Source organism: Thunnus thynnus, chromosome 24 (genome assembly GCF_963924715.1).
Source record: "Thunnus thynnus chromosome 24, fThuThy2.1, whole genome shotgun sequence".
NCBI classification, from domain to species: domain Eukaryota; kingdom Metazoa; phylum Chordata; class Actinopteri; order Scombriformes; family Scombridae; genus Thunnus; species Thunnus thynnus.
In genome coordinates this window covers 10,630,154-10,654,473 of record NC_089540.1, presented here as the reverse complement: position 1 = coordinate 10,654,473, position 24,320 = coordinate 10,630,154, and the positions used below count along the sequence as shown (strand labels likewise).

The 24,320-nt window shown below is 43.7% G+C and overlaps 1 protein-coding gene across 7 annotated transcripts in view; it reads right to left on the bottom strand.

The window, feature by feature from the left end:
* LOC137177390 (histone deacetylase 4-like) overlaps positions 1-24,320 on the bottom strand; it is a 70,061-nt gene that overhangs the window by 21,669 nt on the left and 24,072 nt on the right. For 4 of the 7 annotated variants that reach the window (XM_067583676.1, XM_067583674.1, XM_067583673.1 and 1 more), the window contains 5 exons: positions 19,757-19,825; positions 10,877-11,232; positions 6,466-6,616; positions 3,636-3,759; positions 2,212-2,330 (listed from right to left, as the gene is read on the bottom strand). In XM_067583676.1, coding sequence (XP_067439777.1) covers positions 2,212-2,330; positions 3,636-3,759; positions 6,466-6,616; positions 10,877-11,232; positions 19,757-19,825 — 819 coding nt within the window. Of the gene's footprint in view, positions 1-2,211; positions 2,331-3,635; positions 3,760-6,465; positions 6,617-10,876; positions 11,233-14,353; positions 15,395-19,756; positions 20,163-24,320 lie in introns of those variants that run through there. The other 3 variants (XM_067583672.1, XM_067583678.1, XM_067583677.1) reach the window with 3 other exon arrangements.

Here is a 24,320-nt window from a genome sequence, read left to right as displayed (position 1 = left end):
TAGCAGCTCTAATGATTTTTGACAAGATTTGTCACCCATTTAAAAGAAAAGCTTGGATCTCTGCAGAAGCACTGTTAGTATTTGAAGCAGCAGAGTTACTGGGTTCAAGTGCACTCAGTTAATAAGTAGAGCGATTAGTCGATCAAAAGAAAATTAATCTGCAACTATTTTGATAACAGATTAATGGTTTAAGTTGTTTTTTCAAGCAAAAAACACTAAACATGTGATAGTTCTATGTTCTCAAATGTGATAATTTGCTACTTTTTGGCCATACATTATAAAGAATTTAACATTTTGGGTTTGCCAGACAAAACACAGTACAGATTAAGCACAGACACAAATTATAAGAAAGTGAAAATAAAATTAAAAGTTCATTCTTGGAGCCACAAGCAATCGGGACAGAAAGACTAAAATTGATTTAAATGTGCTAAAACTTGTAAGTTATGTTGTGATTATAATGCCAGCTGTGTTTTGTCAATCTGATGGACTTCAATTGATTGATTAATTCTTTGGACATACAGCAAATAATGAGTTACAAGGCTCAATACAAAGGAATGTACATAAGTTTGTGTGTCCTGAAATTAATTAAATCATCTTTTTTAAGGAGCTTAAGAGTGGCTTTGTTTAGTTGCTCAATCAGAGTCAAAAACCATCTCAAGATTTCTTGTGTCCTGTTTGAGGTGTAAGTTTGACCAGAGCCTAACATACCTAACATGTTTGCTTTGGGCCCAAAGGCTTTTAGCCTGGGAACCAGACGAATCTGCCGAGCTCATGTTTTATTTGCTCTGGCAGATGCATCTGTCTCCCTCCCATTCAGACAGATTTCCACCCTGCCTAGAACTGGACGGGCCAATCACAACCGTTTATCTAACACGGGGCGGGTTTGATACAATGACTGACAGTCTGCAGGTCCTGGGGTTGTCCATTGTTTGAGTTTGGCTGTTGTCAATAAAGTTAAGGGGGAAAAAAGTCTGCAGAGCACAATGCACCAGGCTCACAAAACTCAGATCAAACTGTCAAACTAGGCAGTGCTGGTCAAATATGAATCAAGATTCTGTTACTGCAAAGCCTATTTTCCACCTCAAATGTTTTCAGAAACATATTTTAGTGTACTGTTCAGCTGTAATTTAAGTTTGTGAGCTAGACAAGCCAAAAGACAAGCACTGCCCAATGTTTCGTTGCTCTGATTGGTTATAGGTCTCTCTGATTGCATCTGGAGGCATTTTGGTCTGCCTGTTGATAACGCCCCTTGGAAATCGAAAATGAACTGAAGAGGTTCAAGACTAATACGCATTTTCAAATTAGTCTGGAGATGCCAGGCTAAAAGGCTTTATCAGCCTTCTATTGAATTACTGGACATCCAGGATTTAACGTCTCCAAGACAGATTGTGAGTGAGTTAACAGAGGAGAGGTCTGATGGAGTTACAGTGAGTGTATCATCAGCATAATGGTGAAAGAAATATTGCCGTGGTGAATTACTTGACACAGAGGAATCATGTAGATTGCAAACAATAAAGGGCCGAGAATAGAGCCCTGGGGAACCCCAAAAGTAATTGTTGCGCTACTAGAGAAGAAGTTCCCAACTGACACAGCCCTCAAATTACACCTGTAAGACACATTTATTTTGTGCAATGATTAAACCAAATCAAGGCAACAGAAAGGTCCTACAGAAATACAAAAACAGTACAACAGCTAGCATCCAAGTTTTGCTGAATGTCATGGACAATCTGAAACCTGACAGAATCCGAGCTAGGAATATACCTACATTCTCCAAAGTCTTGGCTAGAAGAAGGGTAACTTTGGTATATGTCTGTAATTATTAACACTGTCTATGTCAGGATATGGTTTCTTAAAGAGTTGCTGATCAACAGCTGATTCAAAAAGACCCCTGAGGATAAGAAACTATTAAAATCTAATAAAACATCAGGTGCTAAATGGTAAAAAGCTCTCTCACTCTATTGAACTCTTGAACCACCTACGCTTACACTCTCTAACACTCATGTGGGGGATGCTGGGAGACCCTGACAGCCTAATGTGGATGTGATTAATGGTGCAGAGCTCTGATACCTTCTAAATTATGCTAGACGTGAGTCTGCATAGCAGCTACTGGACATTACAGTTCCAAGTGTGTGTGTTATCCTCTCTAAACGTGAGCCTGCATAGGCGCAGCACTGTCCAAACCGAGTGTGTAAGCATGTGTGTGTGATTTACCGGTCTTTCGGAGTGGGAAGTCATCCCGGGGGTTGTAGACACCTAACACAGGGTGGTTGTAGGTGGACACACCAGTCTGTGGAGGCGAGCTCTGGTCCAGAGAGCTGTGCTGGGTTTTTCTATAAAACCGAAACACACACAAACTGTTAAAGGTGCCACAAGGCCAAATAGTGATAACTCTCTGGACATGTGACTGACTGAGTAATCCCAACAAAGTAACTAACTTCATGGCTGTCATAGATCTGTATGATTAAAGCATCATGCAAATCCCTTGGCAAGGCTGCAGACATGTGCTGCCATCTGTTCACTGCCTACAGAATAAGGTGGTGTTTGTAGGCAAAGTTAAGCCGTGTTGGATTTGGCCCAAATGCATGTTCCTGACAAGCGGATGTACACACTCCTCTCTTCCAAAACTGAGAGGACGATCAGTCCAGTGAGTAGAGAAAGGACAGAGACAGGCAGATATAGAAAAAGAAACTAGAGTATCATTCTGCTCTGTTGAAAGTAAACGCTTTGGGGTGTTTAGGTCACACATCAAGATTATGTAACATTATTTGTTTATGTATTTGAATTTTATGGTTGTAGACCTTTTATGGTGCCCAAACAAAATCCATATGGAGAATATAATTTTGAAATGATGCCCTACTACCTCTCTCTCAATAGGTCTACAGCATAAATATACTTCATTCAAGTAACTTCCAACTTCCGTCTATCATCAAAAACTGCAAAAGGAGAAACTCATTTTAAATTAATTTATTTGACAGCCAGATTTTTATCCAAATGCTCATGATGTGTTTATATGCATAATAAATTTGATCATGTTTCCAGTCATGCGGTCTGTTACTCACAGACAATGGATGCGCGTTATGATGGCTACGAAAGCGAACAAAGAGGAAACAGCAAGTGTACACACCTGCAAAGGGCTCCAGAGATGCTACAATAAAACATTCAAGGCTGAGCCTTCGATCTAAGAGCCCCTATCATCAGGTTCCAATATCCTGCTCTCATGTGTATGTGTGTGTGTGTGTGTGTGTGTGTGTGTGTGTGTTTGTTTTATAACCCTACTCGATCCATCTCTCAGTTAGGCTCATACAGTATGGCAGGTGAGGGAGAGGGGAAGCTCGTTGACAGATTAAGACACAATCCAATACATTATTCGTCTGCAGTCAGGGAGAGAATTGCCATACACACTTGTAATTATCTGCAGATAGCTTCTACTGTATTCTACCACTTACAAACATTGCAATGAAACAGGAATATAGCAACAGCAGCCATGATATTTAATAGTTTTTCAGCTTGGAACGATCGCACCAAACTGATCTGAGATAGGTGATAATGTCAAAACCTGCCATGAAGTCTCTGCATTACTGTCTAATGCAAACTGCTAGCTGAGTCTATCTATTCAAGCAGTAACTGGTCCTCACCGGTACCAGTAGGGAGCGTCGTTGGGGAGGCCTCCTTGGTTGAGGCTCCGCTGCGCCAGGGCCTTTTTCTTGTTTAGGACAAACTCCTGGAGACGCATCTTCACCTCAGTACTGGCCACAGCACCTGCGGGGTGAAGATGGAGAAGACATTGAGAAATACACCAACTGACAAACAATCCTACGAAAAGGTTCAAAATGTAAATCCTCCCTTAAGGCTGCATTCTCTACATTTTAAGCCAGGAGCAAAGTACATGATTGCAACCTCGAAACTAAAACTAGAAAAAAACGCCTCACAGTTTTTCCACCAACCAGTCAAGGTGCAGTTTACATCCATGTCTGTCTAGAATCATATAATATTTATAGTGGAGACTTTGAAGGAGTCAAATAAAAGGTATTAAATGTATTTTCCTTGTATGTGTTCACATGTTTGGCCGATAAAGCTGATTCTGATAGAAAACAAAGTTGTAGCTGTGACAGTAGACAAAGCTTCAGATATGGATGTTGCTGCGAAGAAGCTACAAATTCTAAAACATGGACGCTTCACATACATCTTCAACCTGGCAGCACAGAAGATCTTTACAATCACCACAGATTCAAGGTGGGCACCCAAGATAAGTGTCATCAATTCAGTATCCTGATCAAATGTGAAATATGCTCACAATCTCCTCTTCTGTTCCTGAGTTATGGTGCTGAATAACAGCCAGAGAAGTGATTTTGCAGAACATTATGATTTTTTAAGTTGACCTTTGACCTTTTGGATATAAAACGTCATCACTTTATTTTATCCTCTTAGACATTTGTGTGAAACTTTGTCATCATTAGCGTATGAATTCTTGAGATATAGCCAAAAACATGTTTTGTGAGGTCACAGTGACCTTTGACCTTTGACCACCAAATTCTAATCAGTTCATCCTTGAGTCCAAGTTTGTGCCAAATTTGAAGAAATTCCCTTATGGGGTCACCGGTACAGAGGCAGACAGCAGACAGTTAGTTTGTATTCTGCCATAATTATATCAAACAAGTTTTATTTTTATTGATTTAACAGGAATATGTTGATTTTTATAGGTATGTTATGGATATTTTTGCTTTTTTTGTATATAATTAGACAGTAGAGAGCTGACAGGAAATGAAGGGAGAGTGGTGGTTAGTCCTGGTCGGACTAAAACAAGGAGAACTGCAAATTCATGGTGAGTATGTTAAACACACTAGGACACAAGGATGGTCCAGTGTGCACCAATATGACCATAATCTTGTAGCCAACTAATGAAGGACATCTGAACAAGAGATGACTGACATTTTGAAGCTAATTAGATTAAGTCTTTTTGTAGCTTCCAAGCTTAAAAAGTGCTGAATAATATCAGGTAATCCCCCCGTCTAGAACTGAACAAATTACTTGATCAGCATAAAATCAATCAGCAAGTGATTTATCAGTGAAAAACACCAAATATTCTCTGGTTTCAGCTTCTCCAATGTGAGGATTTGCTACTTTTCTGTGTTTAACATTATTATAAATGATCTGGGCTGTTGATCATTATGAAGACATCACCTTTTATAAAATTGTGATTGGCATTTTTCACCGTGTTTTGACATTTTAGATATCAAACGATTAGGTGATTGAGAAAATAATCAGCAGTTTAATCCATGATGAAAGTAATCGTTAGTTGCAGCCTTCCCCACTTATTCATATAATGAATTTATTTCCAGACACAGCCCTGGAGCTTCATTATCACAACCAGAGGAGTGGGACTTAGAAATAATTAAAAATGCAGGAAAAAGACATGAAAACAGTGTAAAATGCGGAGAAAATCAGAAGCACTGAGACTGCACGCACGCAGGTACACGTGAGAGTAAAACACATAGTGCGATCCCTCACACACACACACACACACACACACACATACGCGGATGCAGCCTCGATCTGTAACCACTTTCCATATAGTGTGTAAACTGCTCTCAAGGACTCCTGTCCACTCGCTTTCAATGAACTGTTGAGAGACATCCAGCAGGCAGCGGTAATAACTCGGCTTAGCCCCCGCCAAGGCCACCGGCTAATACAGCTCGTTTACCACAGTAAATACACAGGTTCTCCAAGTAAAATGGAAACACACACACACACACACATACACACACATATGCACAGAAACACACAAACACACTGTGAATACTGATCTCAACACTCAACGGAGCGTTTTAAATAAGGAGTTCTGAGGTTTAGATCCCCAGCAGATGCCACTAAACAGCCTGACTGTCAAGACAGGAAACTAACATTTTTTTTGTCTGTCATCTGCAGCGGTGGGCGAGATCCTTAAAATCTACGCAAATTCAGTCAGAAGGGAAGCGGTTTCAGGTTTGAAAATCTGACGTGCAACGGTCACACTGTGATTTACAAGTGAGAAAAAGCACGTTCCAACAAAATCATGATATCCTGTGACTACGACGTCAGTTGAAATGTGAAAATGAAGGGAGTTGGGGTGAAACTGGATGCTATTGACAAGCTACTAACATGGAATTTGTGGCTGTTTCTTATTCTGTTTCTCTGATATATTTGTGAAAACCTTGTAGATATTTTTGTTCCGACGACGTCTACTCTCTGGTTTTCTCTCCTCTGAGTTTGTCGCTGCTCTTTATGTGGCGACGTGTGAACTCGTGTTGCATGGAAGGTGAGAAACAAAAAAAAAAACCCCACTAACAATGTGAACCAGGTGTCAGACTCAGTTGCATTTTCAAGCTGTGTTTTAACAATTAAAGCGTCTAAAAATATGGCATAAATGTAGGAAAAACAACACATGACAGGTTTGATTGGCGAGCAGTGACAGCATCTACAACTTACTCTCTTGGCCTCTTTCCTTGTTCTTCAGCAGCTGCAGTTTTTGCTCCCGTTGCTGTTTCTCCAGCTCCTGCTCCAGACGGTGATTCTCCATTTTCCTCTGGTGCTCCAGCAGCTCCTGCTGGTGCTTCAACGCCAGCAGCTCTTGTTGCTGCTGTAGGGAGAAAAACATCAGCGTCGCGTCAGTAAAAACTTCCACAATTCAGCGCTTGTGGAGCACCTCTGTCTATTCTAATAATCAGTTCATTACTTTCCCTTCTTTTCTTTTTTTTTTTTATTTACATTCTACTTCTGGTCTGTTTTAGCTGCCATCTGAAATAATTAAGTCGGACAGCTGTTTAAAGCAATAAAATAAACCCTTTGCAATACTATAAAAACCTCAGGCCACAAGCTTAAGCCATTAAATAAATATAAACAATTAAACTGGGGATGAGGCTTTGCCAAGACACATCATCCAATCTGCTCACTTTTTTTTTTTCAAATAAGAAAAAGTAGAGTGTCAGCTGAATGCTTTAAATGTAAAAAATCTGTGTTTTTCAGGCTTTTATGCCAAAGGAAGAAGTCTGACTGTAGAAAGAGCAAACGCCAGTAGATTGGCTGAGGATTGCTACTTCACGTATGCGAGTGCTCTTTGGACCCAAGGACATATGATGACACTAAAAAAAAAAAAGACTTATGCTTTGTGATCAATAAGTCATAACCAAAAAATACCAAGGCACACTGCTTTCCAAAAGTTAAAAAGCATTTAATAAACAGGCTTAGCGCCTACGTGTTTCAACTCACAGTCTTCTTCAGGGCCGGGGTGAGTTGAAATGCGTAGGCGTTTATTAAAAGGCTTTTTTAAATTTTTTTGCAGAGCAGTACGCCTTGGTATTTTTTGGTTATGACTTATTGATCACAAAGCAAAGTCTAACCTTTCTCGCTTTTTTTTTTTTTGGGTTGGGGGTAGCTTGACGGTTAGTCCTGTAACGAAAAGGTCAGAAATAAATGCCAAAACGTGCCCGCATACACCTCTTCTTCCTGTTAAAGTGTCCTTGAATGAGACCCAGAACTCGCTGCTAATCACTGTGGATAAAAGCATCAATTAAACGCTAGAAATGCAGACTGTTGGTGTTGCACAAAACCTGCTTTCACCTTAATACGTTCCGGCATTAAATCAAGAGCCCCGATTACTCTTTAATGTATCTATGATATAAAATAAAAAGGCAAGCTGTCTCAACCGGCTACATAATGATCTATCTCTGACGTGCCAAGGAACCGACACTCTGCCCTCCTCTTCCTCTTATCGTTGCGTCCGATTTGAGCGAGGGGGGGGGGGGGGCGAATCACATGTTTGGGATAAGTCTGTGAATAAATTAGCGGCTGAAGGTGAGAGGAAGGTGAGGCGAGGGCTCGTGAGAAAAAACCCTGATGAGCACATCGGCGCTCTGGCTGGCGCGCTTCCATCCTTTTTTTTTTTTTTTTTTTTTTTGGCCTTTCAATCAAGGTTTGGGGGATAGGGGATTGAGTGGGTGGGGAAGGCGGCTCAAAGTAACCCTCCCACCCACACACACACAAACACACAAAACCCTTGTGGCTCGATCGACCGGAGATGTGAGACTTTTTCCTTTTTTCCCCCCTTTTGACTCTTAAGAGCTTCAGGATACCTTTCGTTTTATGAGGAGTTCTGCCCCCGTGATGTGGAAGCGAACTGGGCATGCGTGTGACTGTGTGTTTGCTGACATTTGAGAGGATGTGTATGTTTTAATGCCTGTGTGTGTGTGTGTGTGTGTGTGTGCGTGTGTACACATGGAGCTGTGAATGGGGCTGATTGAGGCCGGGCCTCCCTGGCCGGGCTGTGCGTCACTGGCTTCCACCTGAGTGGTCCTGCAGCCCTACCACAGGCCAGACGGCCCTTCAGACAGCATCGCTCATCCCTGAACATCACAAAACAGACCCGACAGATGAGACTCAGTAGTCTCACAAGAGGAAAAAGGACAGTAAGATACTAAAGTCCATATATATACTACTTCTGACCTGCTGGTTTAATACAATGTGAAATGTATCCGTCCTGAAGCATCTGAAGGTGGCTGCAGATCTCAAACTCATCAAACTAAAAGTCTAAGATATTGGTGAATGATTAAAAAAAGAATAGACAGAAAGAGAGGAAAGGGAAGGGGGAGAGGAAAGAGAGAAAATGAGGAGGAAGACAGGAAGACGGCAAGGAAGTAAGAGAGGAGAAGGACAGAAAATAGAGACGTCAGGAAGAGAGGAAAGAAGCGAGGAGGGATGAAAAGAAAGACGGAAGATTAGAAGCAGGGAAAGAGGGTGAGGAAGGAGGAGAGGAAAGAAGCGAGAAAAGAAGGGAGACAGGAGGAGAGTGCGTAAGAGAAGAAGAAAAGAAGGAGGATGAGAAGAAATGAAAGAAGAGAAGACAGGAAGAGAAGAAAAAGAAAGACAAGAGGAGGGAAAGAGGGAAGAAGGGAGGAAAAAAGAGAAAGGAGAGAAGAGAGGACAAAATTAAGACAAAAGGGAAGAAGGGAGGAATGAAGAAAGACAGGACAGAAGGGATAAAAGAAAAAAGGAAGGATGAGGAAGGAAGGAGGAGAGAGAGAAAAGAAAGGAAACAGGCAGAAAGGAAAGAATGAAGAAAGGAAGACATGAAGGATGAGGGGAAAAAAAGAGGAGGGCAGGAAGAAGGGAAAAGAAGAAAGAAGGCCAAAAGTGAGGATGAAGGAAAAAAGAAGGATGGAAAGGTTGGAGAGAAGGAAGAGAAGAGAGACGGGAGGACAAAGTAAGTAAGAAAGAGGGCAGAAAGGAGAGGACGGAGGACGAGAAAGTAAGCGAGAAAAGAAGGAGGAGAATAAACAAGGACAGGAAGTAAGAAAGAAAGTAGACAGGAAGGCAGTAAGAAAGGATGAGAGGAAAGAACAAAGACAGAAAGAGACGAGATGAGCGAGGAGTAAAGAAATAAAAAAAAAGAAAAGAAAAGACCTCCAGCATGAATCAGCTTGCAAATGAGAAAAAAAAAAAAACCTGCATTGAAACTAATATAATCCTGCACGTTTCAATCTAATCTCCTTCCCCCACAATCCATTTTTAGACATCCTGAAAAAAATAAGTAGTTCAGCTGTTACAATTCATAATAAAACAGTGATACTCTTAAAAAAAAACAAACACAAGAATATTTTTATATGATATTTCATCCCCACAGGACTACTCCGGTGCTCTCAGGAGCCTCCGTGTATTAAAGCTTCAGAGTGTGGGCGTGCTGATCTAGATTCACTTTGTATTTCCAGGTCACTACCAAACCGGCTCGATATGAGATCCCAGCTGGATCTGCAGTTCGAGATGTAGAGCGATCCTGACTCGAAACACAACAAATCCCGTCCCTTGAAAGATTCTGCTTCTCGTATTGAAGCTTCTTCTTGAACGTACACGATACATATATATTTGATCTTGAAAGTAGGACTACGGCGGTAGCGGGTTACGTAAGACGTCTGAAGACATCCTTATATTGCTGTTATCCATCTCTGAAGTTGAAGTAAATGGAGCCAAAGTGCCTTCTTGTTCTGTACTCGCCCAGTGAAGTGATTTAAAACCGAGAGAGCCACTCTCTCTGCTGGTGAGTTTGAGGCCGTTAATGAAGAATCCCGTGGCAGACGATATTAGGAGCTATGAGCAAAGTTTTAAATAGGTTTGGACCTCGGGTCTGCTGGTTTGATGTTGGACTGATGGAGGAGTTAAATGAAAATGTTCTCTTGTTCTTCTGTGCAGCGTTTCCTGGCTGCTGTTGGACTGCAGCTTTAATGACTGATGATGCTATTTTTCCTTGAGAATAAACTATACTCGGATACGCTCGCTGTAATGAATCTTTCGGGAGGCTGTATGTCTACAGGCATCATTTCTGTTGCGATGTGAACATGAGAAGTACATTTTTATTCAAGTTTGAATTGAGGACATATACGCATATTAAACAAACCTTAAATCATATGTTATATCTTGCTTATCTAGACGCCAAAGATCTTAGTATTCCTCCTCAGGACGTTGAGGTTTAGCAGACTGTGAGATGTTTGTGATTTAGGAGAAACATAAATTGAGTTGCATTTTCTTCTGTACTGTTCTTATTATACTATATTTCCTGAAATGACTCACAAAAACCCTGAAATATTCTTCCTGTGTGCAGATGATCAGATGGTTGTTTAATTTTGATGTGTTAAATTTGCTAACTTAGCCTGAAAAAGAAGGCAAAACTCACTATTTTATTAGGATTCACTCTAAATTCTGCAGTAAATGTTTTTGTCAGTGATTTATACATTTCATGAAAGTATGAAAATCTGATTTGAAACATTCTCTGAGTTGCTTTTCTTTATGTTTGCCGTATCGTTTCCAATATTCTGTTCATAAATCCTTCAGAAATGCGAATGATATATACCTTGATGTGTTCCTGGAGCTGGGCCTCGTGCTGACGGGACAGCTGCTCGTGCTGCCGCTGGAACTCGGCGATGAGGATCTGCCGTTGGATCTGCTGCTTCTGCTTCAGGGTCAGCAGCTCCTGTTGTAGCTGCTGTTCCCTCACGGAGGAGCACGGCGAAACCTGCCCGCTTCCTCCCAGGGAGCCCGTGGATTGTTGACCTGGCGGGGAGAGCGAGGACACCTGCTGCTGCTGCTGCTGCTGCTGCTGCTGCTGCTGCTGCTGCTGCTGCTGTTGGTGCTGGTGATGGTCCACGCGCAGGTCCATGGGGATGGCGGCTGGAGGGAGACGCAGGGGCAGCGCCGAGTTGATGTCCACTGCGGGGACGGAGAGGAGAAGAAGAGTTGTGATCACACACTTTGGAGAAGGTGCATCTGTCCTTTAAATGATTTGTTCCTACGTATCTGACAGACGTCACAAAGACGAAAACGGAACATAGTATGTGTCATCTCAACACTCAAGGACACGCTGAACACATCATAACAATATTTTCTTATATGTGAGGTTTTTTTACTGAAGGGAAGCATCCTCTTACAGCTTCTCAATGAGTTTAATTCACTTCAGCTCCTGGCTTATTTTTAGCAACATCAAAACAAGTGAAATAAAGCACAAAGTTTTCTTACAGTCATTGAGTATCTTAGTTGACATCAGTGTTTTTCATTGACAAAAGACTCCTGATGAATAAAGTGCTTTCACTGTGATTAAGCCATTCATCGGTCAGTTCATACTTCTTGTTTGAAATGTAAGAAAAGCAAGAAAATACAAAAAGGAGACAGGAGCAAAGCGTATTGTAAAGCTACAGTAAGAGAAGATACCGTGTAAACATATCTTCCTGTGCATCACAAGGTGTTAGTTACTACGAGTGCGAGAAAAGAGACGTCGTGCGGCTGAATCAGATTTAATCAAAGCTCTGAAATGTTATTTAATGCGTCTACCTGCTCGGGGATGCAGGATGGAACGCACACACACACACACACAAAAAAAAAAAGATGCCTGTTGGCGTCACACTGCAGGGATATATCAGCATCAAACGCTTTCAAAAGGTTATTCAAAGCTTTAAATTCTCTCGTTTTCGCCAGCTGTCCTGCAGTTTTGGTCAGAAAAATACATTAGTGCATATAGTTAGAAACACTATGGTGTGTATATTAATTAAAAAACATTAATTAGGGTTGATTCAAATTAGCATTTGATAATAAAACGCCTTTTTAGCCATGTGCAACTGAGATCAAAAATGTAGAATCTTTCATTTCTGGCAAAAGATAAGACACTAACCCTGACCTTTGACCTCCTGAAAGCTGGTCAGTCATAGCAGAATCTTCTTCCCCCACCACAAAAAAAAAAAAACCCTGCAGCACACACACACAGTCAGCGACCGATGCTGCAGTTGAAACCCGGCGACATCTGACAAAGATTGCATTGACCCTGAGAGGTGCAGACCTTGAGCCGGGCCAGCCACCCACAAATCACTGCACAGGAAGCCTTCCAATCACGCGGCTTCCTCCCCATTAAATCTGAATAAATAGGAGTCGATTGGCTGATTATTTACCTACATGTTTACAGAGAGCGCGGCGTGAGCCAGAGATACTTGCCTGGAACTTTGTGTTAATAAAGAGGCAAACACGCCATCAGTGGCACACTTAATAGCGGGGGTGCAGAGCCACTTACATAAGAAAAAAAAAAACACTGCGAGCATTATCCGCTGAAAAAATCTACACTTTGAAGCACATATGTCTCAAATCCAGACAGAAAATGGGATGTTACGGTCGCCATCAATCCTTAGACGAACTTAAGTGTGAAAAAAAAAAAACCTTTTAAAGGAGGCTGCAATGATCATAAATACATGTACTTGTCAAATAGCCACTCAGGGCCCCTCTATGACAGACTGATTTGACGGATGACTGACAAAAATAGACACGTCGTTCTCCGAGGATTGCTCATACCTTTTCATTTTCAATTTTTTTTTTGACACGAGACCAAGTATCCTGCATCTGTCGGGCTCCAACACAGACACACACACGTACACACACACACTCCTCAGATCTGATCTATCATTCGCTGAGACGTGCCACGTTTTGAAAAATAAAGCTATAAAGGCATTCGTAGAAAATTCCTTTAATGGATTGCAGACTTATCAAAAAGCTTGGAAAAGAGCTTTTTTTTTTTTTTCTTCTTTCTTCTGAACATCACTGTCAATGCAGGTGAGCGGTAATCGTGCATCCGAGTGGGTTTTTTTTTTTATAAAGCCATATGGCGCGTTTGAAAACTGCACTTCCTCGTTCAGTGTTGTGCAGCAGGTGAAACGCACAACCCCCCTCTCCCTCCTCCCCCCTACACACACACACACACACACACACACACCTAGCTATCGTCATCCAATGCCATAGGAGAACAGAGCAACAACATGCAACGGGTCCTCTGGGACCAGCATCATATGAGGGATGACAACAACATATGAGTCAGTAGTCGGCACAGGCTCAGTCGCTACGAGCTTTTAGCCGTTGGTGAATCTGACTAACGAGGTGCCCGATATTTTTAATTAAATGCAGTGACGCCCTCGCGTTTTTGGCTGTTCTCTGGCCCCCTTTTTTTGCTCATTTCAGAAGCGACCACGGTTACAGTTTGGCAGTCGATGAGACGAGAAGGAGAAGGAGAGAGAGAGAGGGCTCGTTAGTAAAGACTAAACTCCTACAGTCGTGAATCATCCTGCGCAGAAAGTTTTGCGATTTTTCATCAGGACACACACACACACAAAAAAAAACAACAAAAATATAGAAAACTTTTTGTCTGTGGTGACATCTCAGGTTTTGAAATTCTAACTAACTTTTTTTTTCTTTTTTTTTTTGAGAAGTTGTCTTGCAGCTCGCAGCTACGGCATGATCTCACCTGGATGTATGAGTCACTTTGCAGTTTGAGATCCGCCAAACTATTAAGGAGTCTTCACTGACTTGCTGAGAGGAGAGAGGACTCCATATTAAGACTTCAGGGTCAGTTTAGAAGCTGACGTCAAAGGTAAACATGCACTGTGACCGCTGACGTACAGGTAAAAAAAACCTTTTTGCTCTCGGCGAGTAGAAAGACACGAGAGGAAAGATGTGATTATGACTGAAAACTGCACTTGTCAAAGCGTTGCGACTCCAGTCTTGGCTAATGCGAATCCATAACTCACACACACACACACACACACTCCTGCCTGTACAAAATGTTCCTTCTACTGGTATTGAAGTCCCTGACACAAACACACAAACAGCCTCGCACTTATTGATGGTGACGCACGCGAAAAACACACACAAACACACCTCGCATGGCATCGTTGTCGCCGGCGGTGCTAATTGCTCGCCGCACACAAAAGAGGGAGATGCAGAAAGAGAGAGAGAAACAGAGAGAGAGAGAGAGGGAGAGAGAGAGAGGGGTGGGAATCGGTGGTGTCGTTAAACGTACCCATCAGTGCTCTCCTCCTCCTCCTCCTCTTTCTCAGCAGCTTCCTCTCCTCGTCCTCTTCACCTTATCGCCGCGCCTCCTCCTCCCTTCCTCCTTCAACTCTATCACGGCGAATGACAGTCGGCTCCCTTTCCCTGTTCATCTGACTTCTCTTCTCTCCACCTCCGTCACTTTTCGCTCAGCGTTCATCCCCTCTGCTGTTTTAACCTGATGGGCGTTTCTCTCTCTCTCTCTCTCTCTCTCTCTCTCTCTACTCCTTTCTCTCTCCTCCCCTCGTCCCTCGTTTGCCCAGTGGTGACATCACAGGGCAGTCTCAGGCATGCAGCCTGTTTATTCTGCAGCCCTCTGCTTTTCCAGGAACCAACGTCACACACACACACACTCACACACACACACACACAGAGCACTCACTCTGTCTCTCTCTCTCTCTCTCTCCTTACCCTCTCCGCTCTTTTCCTCGCTCAACCTGCTTTCCTTGCTTCCAAGGCCAAGGAAAACCCTGCACGCCGGTTGTAGTGCATCGAATATCTCTGCCTCCTTCTCCCACTCACTTGCAGGCGCCCCAGTCGGCTCCATGTCCCTTCTCTCTCTGCTTATAATAAGCTCTCTCTCTCTTGCTCTCTCTCTCGCTCTCTCTCTCGTGCGGTTTAATACTGTGTGCTCAAATTCCTGGCCTGGAATTTGCCTGCATTTCCCAAACAAATCAAACCACAAAATGGTTTCATGTGAAGCCGAGTAAGGACTTTCCCCGCAGGGAGGCTCCCGAGACATTTAAATATTGGAGGATCATAATAAAATTAGGGATTAGTATCAGATACGTTTGTTATTGTTGCTTTTTTAACCCAGTCATGCCTTTGATTGATTGTCTTTTTCTGATTTCGCTGCCTTTGTTTTATTGTCATAACATCACGTGGATCTTAATTTGACACTTTGCCGCTTGTGATTCATTAGATTTTTGTTGTCACGGTGTAACCCTTCTGCAGCAAAGACATATTTCAGTCATAATATGTTCTAACTTACATTAACGGTGACACAAAGTCTGTGCGGTCCATTTCCAGGTGCATGCGTGCATTATGGATATTTATCAGGTTAGAGGTGAAATGATTAGTCAGTTGATTCATTAGATGATTTATTAATCTGCACATTTTGATCATCTATTAATTGTTTAAGTGATTTTTAAAGCAAAAATACCAAAATTCTGATTGTTTCAGCTTCAGAAATGTAAAAATTTGCATCTTCATTTATTGTAACCTGAATATTTTTGGGTCTTTTTGTGCAGCTGCGGCTCAGAGATCAGCGGAAGTGTTCTCGGGAAAGATACTGAACCTCAAATTGCTCCTGAAGGCCGTGCCATCGGTGTGTGTTCGAATGAGCGTTAGAAACTCCTCCTGATGAACAGGTTTGCACCTTGCATGGCAGCCTCTGCTATCAGTGTATGAATGTATATGTGAATGTTGTGCATGTAGTGCAAAGTGCTTTGAGTGGTTGGAAAAGTAGAAAATCGCTCTATAAGTGCAGTCCATTTACCATTTATCACGCTTTGGACTGTTCATTTAACAAAGCAAGCAATATGAATGTCACTTTGGGCTCCGGGAAACTATTTTACAGCGTTTTTTGGACCAAACTATTCATTGATTTATTGAGGAAATACTCAGCAGATTAATCAGTAATGAAAATAATCATTAGCTGCAGCACTATATGAGGTCAAACTCAATAAAAGGCAAGACAGTTGCAGTACAGTTCATTAAAAAACATCATTTTGCTTGAATGACTATCGAGAAACCAACATTAATAACCCGAATCATGCATGCATGCACGCTGTTGAGCAGCTTATATATATATATATAAAAAAAAACACGGCCAATGTGAAGCCTATCAGACTAACTTGGCTGCCACTTGACAAAGATAAACTCTGATATCAGCACATCTTTGTATACAAGCAGTGACGTCAAACCTGTACCTTGGTTTACTGATGTGCGCCAGATAGAAGACAATATGGGGGCACTTGCAGAAAACCAAAACAAAGACAAACGTGTCGTCTCGGGGGAGACCAGAGGAGCTCTTACACAACGTTACCTGGATCAACGCACGTCTGACGAGAGTTTGTCAGGACTGAAGGCACTGTCTCTAAATAAAGTTTCCTTCAGGATCTGAAGCCCGATTCAGATCAGACTTCAGAGAGAAAAAGAGAAAGACTAGAGACCTCGCATTTCTGCTCCTATCCTCTTCTTTCCTTTGAGTATTTTTGAAAGTTTCCTGAAGTTTGATGTGGAACATTTTTTAAGCATGAGAGGGAATCTCCACGACAGTTGCATATAATTCATGATTTGAACAACTCTTTGGAACCGCTCTCCATCTGAGAACTAGCAGGTTCCTCTCTTCGCTACCCTCCATCCTCCTGCTTCTTCTTCTTCGTGCCCTATCCTCCGGCCCAGCTCTGCGTCCTTCCCCAGTTCAGTAGCTCCCTCCCACCTTTCTCCCCTCCATCTCCCCGCAACAAATCACAATCTGTTTACAACCCCTCGGGCGCACTCCACAACTCTTCTGGCTCCAATTGCAGATCTATTTATACCAGACAATGCGGAGGGCTGGCGTCTCTGATTTGAGACTTGGTTCGTCGAGTGTATATCCCACGGTCTGACTGCCTGAACACCACACTCGTTAGGCTTAATAGATGTCATACTGAGCCAAGCAAAGCTGTTTAGAGCAGCCTCAGTAAAAATGTGGCTGAGATCTTTTCTTTTTCTTTAACCATGCAAAGAGATGACAAAAAGGAGACGATATTCTGCACAGGGTTTCACAGTGAATTTAGCAGCAGGGCGAGATGAGAGGCAACAAGTAGCACATCTGTTGATGGTGGAAAATAGCTGCGGTCGGTTTACTGATTGGTCTCTGAGGGTGGGTTGGGTGAACATCAGCCTACGTTACTTTCTCCCGCTGACTCTCAGCTGCTCTGAATTAGAGTTTTCCCTTCATGCAAGCCTCGGGAGAAGATAAGAGGCCGATTGTGATCTCGCTCTCCGAAATGGCACCGTGACCTCTTAAAAAAAAAAAAAAAAAAAAAAAAAGCCGAGGCGGGACAGACGGAGAAGGGAAAAGAAACAGGGAGGGCGTGACGGAGGGACGTGTTGAGGTGCAGCGAGTTGTTCTGCCAAAAGCAAGCTTCGACTTGTCGCAGGCTCGGTGACATCATGCAACGGTCTGCAGCGTCGCAGCTTGAGAGGAAGGAGAGGGGTGAAAGGGAGGCAGAGACACAACATGGGAGACGTAGAGGGGGAAGACGTGCGAAGGTTGAGGGGCACTACGTGCAGAAGTCCATCTGAGTCTTTGGCCCGGGACTCGAGTCCTGAGTTTGCTCACGGAGGACTGAAAGATAGAACGACCTATGACTGTACTGATTAGGGAGAGGGAATGATGGGTTGTTTTCAGAGAGCAGAAATATGACGTGCACTGTATTGAGCTGTCTTTCTTGGGTGTTTGGATCCTTTTTATATATATATATATAACTCTTCAAATACATAAAGGTAATAATTATCTTTTAAAAGGAAAATAGTGAAAAATGCCCACCAAAAAGCTGACTAACAGCTCAAAAACATGCAACTTATAGTGATAGAACAGCGAGAAAAACAGTAAATCTTTGCATTTGAAGTCACTGTTTTGCATTTTTGCTTCATAAAAGAGTTAAAGTTCATTTTCTTTCAATCAACTTATTGTCTAAACATCCAAACAGGCTTCTACAAACTTATCATAAGGTCGAATGATCAGTTAAATAAATCCTCCTGAAGACTGAAGGTCAAGGTATCTAAAAAAAAGGAGTCACTAAGCAACAGCAACAACTGGTACTACTTAGTGTGAAGCCAGACTCAGGTGTTTTGCTTTGATTCGTGGAGGTCGCCCTGCAGGTGCAGCAAACCGCTGCTTTTTGCATTCCATCTGGATCTGACTACATGAAGCGTTCAGGACTTTAACCACGCAACACTTTAATTTTGCTTTCACTAGAAAAGTACTCCAAGCTGGAGGGCAGGGATGCCACGAAGTAGCGGAGTTAATGCTCTCGGACAGGTGCTTCGGTGAGGTCTGGGTCACACACACACACACAAAAACACACACACATACACTATCAACATAGAGGCCAAACGCTCCGTATCCAAGACAACAGATTTCGAGAATATCTGATGAAGTCACTCCAGTGAATTTCAATATTTTATCAGCCTAGCCGGAGGCACGCAGAAAAAAAAAAATCACCCCCGTCAACAACATGAGAGAACATGTGAAGTCTCGGTGAGGTTCGGGACGAAGATAAAAAAAAAAAAATGAAACTTAGTGGTTGTTTATTTATTTTTTCTGATGCAACAGGCTGGCTGAGCTCTGACACCTCGCTGAACCGCTTCGCCTTCACCTGCTCGCTGCTGATCTGCCAGATCACAGACCACAGAAAAGCTGGAGAGCGGCGTGGTGAGTAAATGATGAATTGCACTTTTTTTTACTATTTTCATTATTCTTGAAGAGGAAAAAAAAAATCTGAATCGTGCGCTGTGGTGAAAGAGTTTAAACGTGCTCATTATGGAATTAGATAATGCATTATGCATATATTACCTCAGACTCATTTCTCCTTCAGATTACCTCATCTCCTTCTGTGCCCCTTTTGGTTTCTGTACTCTCAGCTCCTTCCTCTTCCTCCTCCTCCTCCTCCTCACTCCTATGATTTGTGTCTTCATTTTTAAAGCTATTGTAAATACAGTAAAACATTTGGTGATGTTTTGACTGCACCCCTGCACACAACTGACAGAATACTTGCAGCAGATGGGGATTCAGAGACAGTATTTTTTTTTTTTTTCAATATTTTTGCTCACACCAGTACATATGAAGTAGCTCAAAACCTGATTTATTTTTTTGGCTATCAAACTGTCTCAGGAATTTGCACAAAATGCATCACCGGGATGCACAACTGCTCATTTCGCTCTGTGTTTCTGGCAGGTTTTCCTCTCGAGAACAGTTTCACGTAATCTCACAAACAGCGCGCCTACATTCGGACCCGCTCGCTTTTCCATTCAACAAAATGGGCACTAGTGAGATAACTGCATAAACACAACATGCAGGAGTTGGCGTGGACTCTTCTCTAGACTTCCAGAAACCTGTCAGCTTTACAATGAGATGTTTGTGAGTTGATTATTTCTCCGGCGAGGGCTGTTCGAACGCGAGCTGAGCTTTTGCAGGTGAGATTATAATTGGGCTGAAACACACACACACATCCTGAGAAGAACACACATGCATGCAAAGTCACGCGGGATGTGGTTAATAGTGAAATTACATAGGTGCACACACACACACACACACATACACAGAGGCTTTGGTTTACAGAAGCTCATGCACACACACATACACAAACACATAGTGTCCAACCTGTTGGGATGTGGTTGAGCGCCGATGTCTTCAGAACCTCCAGCGGCTGCTCCTTTCCCAGGATCCCCTCTGTGGGAGAGAGAGAACACTCCGCTTCAAATATGGTCCGCAACATTGAGACGAGCTTCCAGCGACAAACCTGCTAATCAGGCAGTTAAGAGTCCGAGCCGAGCCGGCGGGCTTCAGGTCATCAGCACGGTGGCGAGCGCATGCCGCGGTGCCGCTAACGCCGCCCGAGCCACCGACTGATCCATGAGCCCGCTGAAAGAGCGAGCTGTGAATTCGCGGAGATCCCTTGGCTGCCGAGGTGCCCCAGAATCAGCTTGAAATGTGAGGGATACTGAGGGAGCAGCCTTCATCGGCTCGTGTGTGAGTTCGGTGTGCGAGAGGAGGGATGTTGGAGCTCGACTGATACTGCCTGTGCTCAGCATAGCAAATGTGGCTGGCAGCAGCGGCAGAGAGAGATGGGGAGGGGGGGGGGGAGAGGAGAGGGGGGGGAGATGGTGGAGAGGAGGAGAGGGAGGGAGAGAGGTAAAAATAGCTCACCCTTTTGTGTATAACAGCACATGCGGAGCGCGCACACACACACAACGCACACACATGCAGACACAAAGACACACTGCACTCCTCTCCTGTGTGTGCCTGCGTGTGTGTGTGTGTGTGTGTGTGTATGCATGCGTGTCCGTGGGTGTGTGTGTGTGTGTGTGTGTGTGTGTGTGTGTGCAAGTGTGTAGGCTGTAATTATAGTGGCAACATGAAAAGGCTTTTGTAGCTGCCGAGCCCTGGGAAGACATGGCTATAAAAAGCAGAGCGACAGAGAGGGGTGGAGGAGGAGGAGGAGGAGGAGGAGGAGGAGGAGGAGAAGAAGGAGGAGGAGGAAGAGGACGCATCGGGTGGGGGGGGGGTTGGGGGGGGGGAGAGGGGGGAAGACAGAGGTAAGGAGGGGAGAGAGGAGAGGGAGGCGAGGAGGAGGATGAGGCGATGGAAAGATGGAGGAAAAACAACGAAACGGCGCAAAAAAAAAAGGGAGGAGAGGATGGAATTGACATGAATCGCAAGTGCACAAAAAGCTGACCCCCACACACATGTATATATATATATATATATATATATATAAATAAAATATATATTTTTAGCTATTCATGAGCACCTGATCCATATATATTCTCAGTACAAGGCTTAAACACATCTGAGGCACACAAACATGCAATTATTCCTTTGGATGGGAGATGAAAACCCATGTAAAATCCCTTTGGAGGAATAAAAGAGAGGAAAACAGGCGAGCGTCTCACTGTGCATGATCTATTTCTGAAATTCTCTCAGGACCAGACATACACACAGACACACATACACTTAATTAGCCGTGAAGCTCAAGGATGCATCGTACATCTGATTGTGTGCGTGTGTGTGCACGCGTGTGTGTGTGTGTGTGTTCGTCTCGCACCACTTTGCATGAATGGCTGCACCTCTGATGCACCAATCCCTGCGAGGACTTGGGTGTGGACGGGATCACGTTTGGTCCTGCTCGAAACAAATCTCAACGCACGCACTGAGTTTATTTACCTAAATCGTCTCACCGCTGGCTGCCAGATATCGCTGCCTGATGTATTGTCATAAAAACAACAACAACAAAAAAAAAACACAACCTCAACGCGGATGCCATTCAAATAACTTTTGCTCGTGTGCATACGCGGTGTCAGACTTTATGTAAAAGGTGCGAAAAGAACAAACAGGTGGCCGCCGCCGCCTCACACGTCCGTGCCTCTCCAAAAACAAACACATCCCCATCAAGGATAGTTGATATCTCTTGACGAGCCCATTCAAATGGCACACACGCTGCTTCGTTTTGCAATGGAAATGAGGTGCATCTGTGTGTGATGACACCTGTGGCTCGGAGTAATTCTACGCCGGGTTTTGCACAAATTGCTGGTAGCAGCTTTACATCTTAAGTGTGGGGAATAGGGAGGAGGAGGAAGGGAAGGGAAGGGGGGGGGGACAGATGTCTTTGTCTGTGGTTAGTTTGACAAAGCGTATAAGCTTTCAGTCCAAAACCGCACCGCTGTTACCCGAGATGCACGTGGAGGGAGCACAGGTGTGTACAAACAAGACAACACACATCCCGAAGAGTCAGAGCGGGGAGACACGAGGGAGAGCGACGTAAAAATGAAGAGGAGAAGTGTCCTATACCTTGGCAACAGGGTCCATCAGTCTTGAATGTAGCCTAGTTACCCAGCAGCCCCCTCCTCCCCTCCAGCTCCTTCTCTCTCTCTCTTTCTCTCCATCCTCCTCTCTTCTTGGTCCCACTGGGCAAGCATCGGGAGACGGGGGAGCTATAAATAGCCTCGGCTAGCCCGAGGCGGAGAGTCAGTCAACTCAAGCTAATGCAGCTCCGGCTCGTCGAAAAAAACATGCATGTTATGATCGGCAGAGTAAATGGTGAAGGATGCAGGAGTAATGAGATAACCAAATGGTGGGGAGAGCTTTGTGGCGGTTTTGTGACAGCGTGAGGAGACAGGAGAGTTTGACCCGGTCTCAGCGTGGACGGCGTACTGCGTGTTGACAGAGGCCTTTTGTTGTGTAGGGAGAAATGAGACGTCTGTGTGTGTGTGTGTGTGTGTGTGTGCGCCACTGTGGCCGTTTCACAAAGCGAGACAGTGACAGAGAGAGAAAGAGAAAGAGAGGAAGGATGCTCCAGCCTCATTACATTCACTGCACTTCCGTTCTGGCTGCTTCGTCCAGGGTGACTCCAGCGAGCAAGGTGAACCAGACAGGAACAATACGATTAATCAAACACGCCTCTCCTTGAAGGGCCTTTTCCTCTGGGTCGCAAATTTGCTTCCCGAGGGCACCGGCTGACGTCATGGCGACTGATAAAAAGAGAATGGGTGACCCCTGTGTGAGCCCGCCACCAGTTTGCGTCCCGTGAACGGTCGGAAACAACCATCTGACCCTCATTTCATGCTGGTAGAGTCGGAAAAACACGGTGGTAATGCAATTTGGTGTGGTGTGTCTAAGCGCTTCTTTGTGCTCCTCGGTGAATGCTGTCATTTGATATAAAATCACAAATTAGTTATGAATTGGTAATTACACTGCGGGTGTCTGTTGCACGTCCAAAACACATTACAGTCAGGAGGTCAGCGGACCAATGGAGAGACACAAAAAAAAAACTGCAGAGATGCTGCAGCTGAAAGTGGATGCACAAAGTCACAAAAACTAACAAACTGTTTGATATAGAAAGATGAGCTCCACAGCAATTCCTGCATTAAATTCAGATTTATGAATTTAATATTACTGTTGGATAAGGGTTTGTATGTGATTTGTTAGCTCATTTATAATTTAAGGAGCGAGTGTTCAAAACTAGTGTTCAAAAAGCAGTAAATTTATGTGTGTAAGCTGCCACTTGATTAAGAGCGTTCGGTCAAAACAAACCGGAGGTGGATAAAACCTGCCGAGACACCTCTGGTTTGTCTGATCGGACTTAAACAAGCTTTTTCTACTGTTGTACTGGTTCATTTTGTTGATCATAGGAAACTAAACAGCTAAATGAAATTTAACTTCAACCATCAGATGTCTGATTTGGTTTGGTTAACTTTTTGGTTAACTTTTGACTGGATTTCGAGATTTAACACTGTGAAGAGGTCGTTATAACGCACCCTTTGGCAGCCGCATTGGAGGCTCCAAAAGCTCTTGGGCATCAGAGCATCAAAATTGTGTTTCTAACCATCCAGATCAATCTGCCCATTGTCTTTCCCTGACTAGGCTTCAACCCCCTGCAGTGACCCAGTGAAGCGCTACAGAAAATGGATAGATGCATGAATTATTGAATTTTATCTTCATCTAGACTGATTTTGCCACTATTTGCACACTGTCGAGTCTTAACGGACGTCCGTGATGGTGCCGCGCATGGTTGCTAAGAGATTTGTGATGCAACTGTAAAGCTTCGGTCGCTAGGCCGAATGCTTCACAACAACAAACACCCACAACGTGTGAGATGACAGTTGCTCTGCATCTACTATGCAGAGGGAGTAACAGGTGCATCAATATGACTTTTATAAATATCTTTTGTATTTTTTCATGTTTCAAGTCCAGGAATGGATCAAACTTTGATCTGCTCACATAATGGTAGCATTTCCTTGATGCCCAGGCCAGACATCTATGTTTCGTGTCAGGCATTGTGGAGCACTATGTCAAAAAGGCACAAGGATGGGGCTCCGAGGCGGCGGTGTAAACCGTAATTGCCGCTGACAGCTCGTTGAGAGAACACACTGTATCCCGTTTCTCGGCTGGCACGAGACAAAAGACACGGGGACAAAAGATGCGTCCCGTTCCTTTCATTAGCTCATGTTCCCTCTCTGCTGTCTCTGTCCTAATACCAATTAAAAACAGAGCTTTTCTAATGTTCCAGGGCGTCCACCCTGTATAAAGGCCATGATGAGGTGTTTGTTTTTGGAGGGGGGGATGGGTGCAACGGGACGAGGTGGGAGCACGAGGACAAAGCCGAGCTTGTGCGTGTAGGGGGGTCGGTCGTTGCACGAGAGACCCCTCTGGGTTTGTTCTAGGATGG